Source organism: Canis lupus, chromosome 28 (genome assembly GCF_011100685.1).
Source record: "Canis lupus familiaris isolate Mischka breed German Shepherd chromosome 28, alternate assembly UU_Cfam_GSD_1.0, whole genome shotgun sequence".
NCBI classification, from domain to species: Eukaryota; Metazoa; Chordata; class Mammalia; order Carnivora; family Canidae; genus Canis; species Canis lupus.
This window is the reverse complement of record NC_049249.1, coordinates 10830874-10833740: the sequence shown is the minus strand read 5'-3', so window position 1 is coordinate 10833740 and position 2867 is coordinate 10830874. Positions and strand designations below refer to the sequence as shown.

Below are 2867 nucleotides of genomic sequence, written 5' to 3'. Positions count from 1 at the left end.
CGCCGCGGCCCTGCCCCGCCCACGCCGCCGCGCCCCGCCCCCAGCCGTACCCCGCCCCCCCGGCCCGGCGCGGTGGTAGGGCCCGGCCGCGACGTCACCCATTGTTTACAAATCAACCCGAGCCGGTAGGATTCCGGCTCCCGCTGCTGCAGGCGCGCGGCGCGAGTGCCTGGCGGGCTCCGGCTTCCGCGTCCGCCCCGGCCCGGCCCGGCCCGGCCCCGGCCCCGGCCTCGCCCCCGCGTCGGCCCCCGCCCCGCGCCCCGCGCCCCGCGGCCCTCCGAGCCCCGCCGGCCGCCGAGCCGCCAGCGCCGGCCGCACAGCGCCGGGTGCCCGGGCGGGGGGCCATGCCGTGCCGGAGGGAGGAGGAAGAGGAAGCCGGCGAGGAAGCGGAGGGGGAGGCGGAGGAGGAGGAGGAGGACAGCTTCCTCCTGCTGGAGCAGTCGGTGACGCTGGGCGGCTCGGGCGAGGTGGACCTGCTGGTGGCCCAGATCGGCGAGACGCTGCAGCTGGACGCGGCGCAGGACAGCCCGGCCTCCCCGTGCGCGCCCCCGGGGCCGCCGCCGCAGCCCCCGCGGCCCCCGGCGGCCGTGCGGGCGGACAAGGCCCGGCCCCCCGCGCTGCCGCTGCTTCTGCCGCCCGCGCCGGCCGAGGCGGTGGGCCCGGCGCCCCCGGGGGCCCTGCGCTGCGCCCTCGGGGACCGCGGCCGCGTGCGGGGTCGGGCTGCGCCCTACTTCGTGGCCGAGCTCGCCGCGGGCCCCAGCGCGCTGCCCGGGCCGTGCCGGCGAGGGTGGCTGCGGGGCGCCGTTGCCTCCCGCCGTCTGCAGCAGCGACGATGGCCCCCAGCCGGGACGCGCGCCCGCGACGACGACCCGCACCGGCTCCTGCAGCAGCTGGTGCTCTCGGGGAACCTCATCAAGGAGGCGGTGCGGAGGCTCCAGCGAGCCGTCGCCGCGGTGGCAGCCACGGGCCCCGCGAGCGCCTCTGGGCCCGGCGGCCGCAGCGCACCGGACCCTGTCGCCCTGCAGCCCTCCGGCGCCTTGCACTGACCCGGGGCGCCCGGAGGAGGAAGGGGACGCCGCTGCGCAGACCCGACAGCGCCCCGCCCTCGCCAGCCCGGAGCTGAAGCCGCCGCCGCCGCCGCCGCCGCCGCCGCCGCCGCCGCCGCCGCCACCCTGGGAGCGACCGCCCAGGCTGCGGGGAGACGCGTGGGGAGACCTCGAGGCCAGAAGTTCCCGGCCCCGGCGAGGCTGTCGGGGAACACGAGCGTGGAAAAGTGCACCGGCCAGGGCGCAGACGTGCCGTGTGAGCGTGTCCGCCTGCACCTCGGGGCCAAGGACCAGGGATAAACCGGGAGAACTGTGGCAGCTACTTGCATCGACTTGTACCTGACCTAGCCCTTGGGGGTGTCGTGTGCTTGGATTGTTTAAAGACAGGGCTCCAAGGGGCGGGTATCGCCAGGGTTTTACAACAATACTTGAAAACTAATGATACGCATACATTTTATTTTCCGGTGGAAGAGCTCAGTGGAAGTGGTGCTAACAATTGCTGTGCAAAGAAATTCCGGAGGAAAGAAAGAAGAATGTAAAAGCTTGCTGGTGGGTGGGTTGCCTCACCCCCTCCTTCCCCTCTAATTGGCGTTTGGTGGCGGTGGGAGATGTGAGCTCCGGTTAGGGGATTAGAGGGAGATGGACAATTTTGAAGGTGGGTAGAGTTGGAGTTGAATGTGGACTTTTAACTGACTTGACCTTGCCACCTGTGGTTCAAGGTCACAGTATGCCCTGTGCAAAAGGCTGCGGGGTTCCTGGGAGAGCTGAAGTCACCCCCATGTCTTTTCTTTCTCTTGCTCCAAGAGCCCTGTCTGCTTTGCTACCTCTTGGAGTCTACCGAGGACACAAAGAGGCAGAGAGGGACTGGGGAGAGTTATTTGTTTTTTGTTTTCCTCTTTCCAGAACTACTCCTCTCATAGGGCACTCTTGTTGGCCATGCCATGAGCTTTCTCAGAAAACAGTCCTAGACTGTCTCCCCTGTCTTCCCAGCCCTACTTTCTTATCCCACCCTTTCTGGTGTCTGCATGGGATAGATGAGACCCTGGACATTTTTCTGCTGTTTTGGCTGTCTGTGGAGCCGCAGGCCTGAGACTTCATGGGTCCTCATCCCTCACAGTTTCCTCCTGTCACCAGCTCTTCTTCTGAGTGACTGAAATCTTGTTTAAAATGTGACTCTCCGAGAGGAGAACCCACTGGCTTTACCCTTGTGAAACTTGATGGCACTTTAAGTAAAAGTGCCACTCCCAAACTAAAGGTAGCTAAACCAATTTTAAAAAAACAGATTCAATGGCTTGTTCATCCTCCAGATGTAGCTATTGACGTACACTTCGCACCGGAGTGTCAGAAATTGTGGTGGTCCTGATTTATAGGATTTCTTAATTAAGATGTATGCTGAATAAATTTGGTTTTTGTTTTGGAGCATGGTTTGGCTTTTTGGTGGAAGGTGGGGGAAAGAAAAACACCTAAGTGATATCTTAATAAACGTATAGTGTCCTCAGGGGTACCTGGGCAAATGATTGCAGCCAGCTTTGCTGGGCATAGAACATTGGTCGGGCTGCTGTGCTTCATTGTTTCTGGGTTGATGTCCCTCGAGATCAGCAAATTAAGTCCAGGTTTTTGAAACCTGCTAGATGGGCTTCCATTCCCTTTGTGAAATAGGAACATATTCCAGAAATGTTTTCTGGGTTGGAGGGCAGAGGCCAAGTGACTTGCTGTGTCTGGAGGGTTGGAGGGAGTTGATTTTCAGCTGGATTTTTGTGTGTGCAGAATGGGGAGGGCACAGCCAAAGCCATCTTGTTTCCTCTCTCACCTCGGACCCAG

General features: G+C 63.0%; 1 protein-coding gene across 1 annotated transcript; it reads left to right on the top strand.

Moving 5' to 3' along the window:
- Nucleotides 1-301: 301 nt before the first annotated feature.
- LOC106557930 (GSK-3-binding protein FRAT2-like) lies at nucleotides 302-2465 on the top strand. The gene is given in 2 exon segments (XM_038577953.1): nucleotides 302-944; nucleotides 946-2465. Coding segments are annotated over 2 exon segments (1044 nt in total). The 5' UTR covers nucleotides 302-344; the 3' UTR covers nucleotides 1390-2465.
- The last annotated feature ends 402 nt before the right edge of the window (nucleotides 2466-2867 follow it).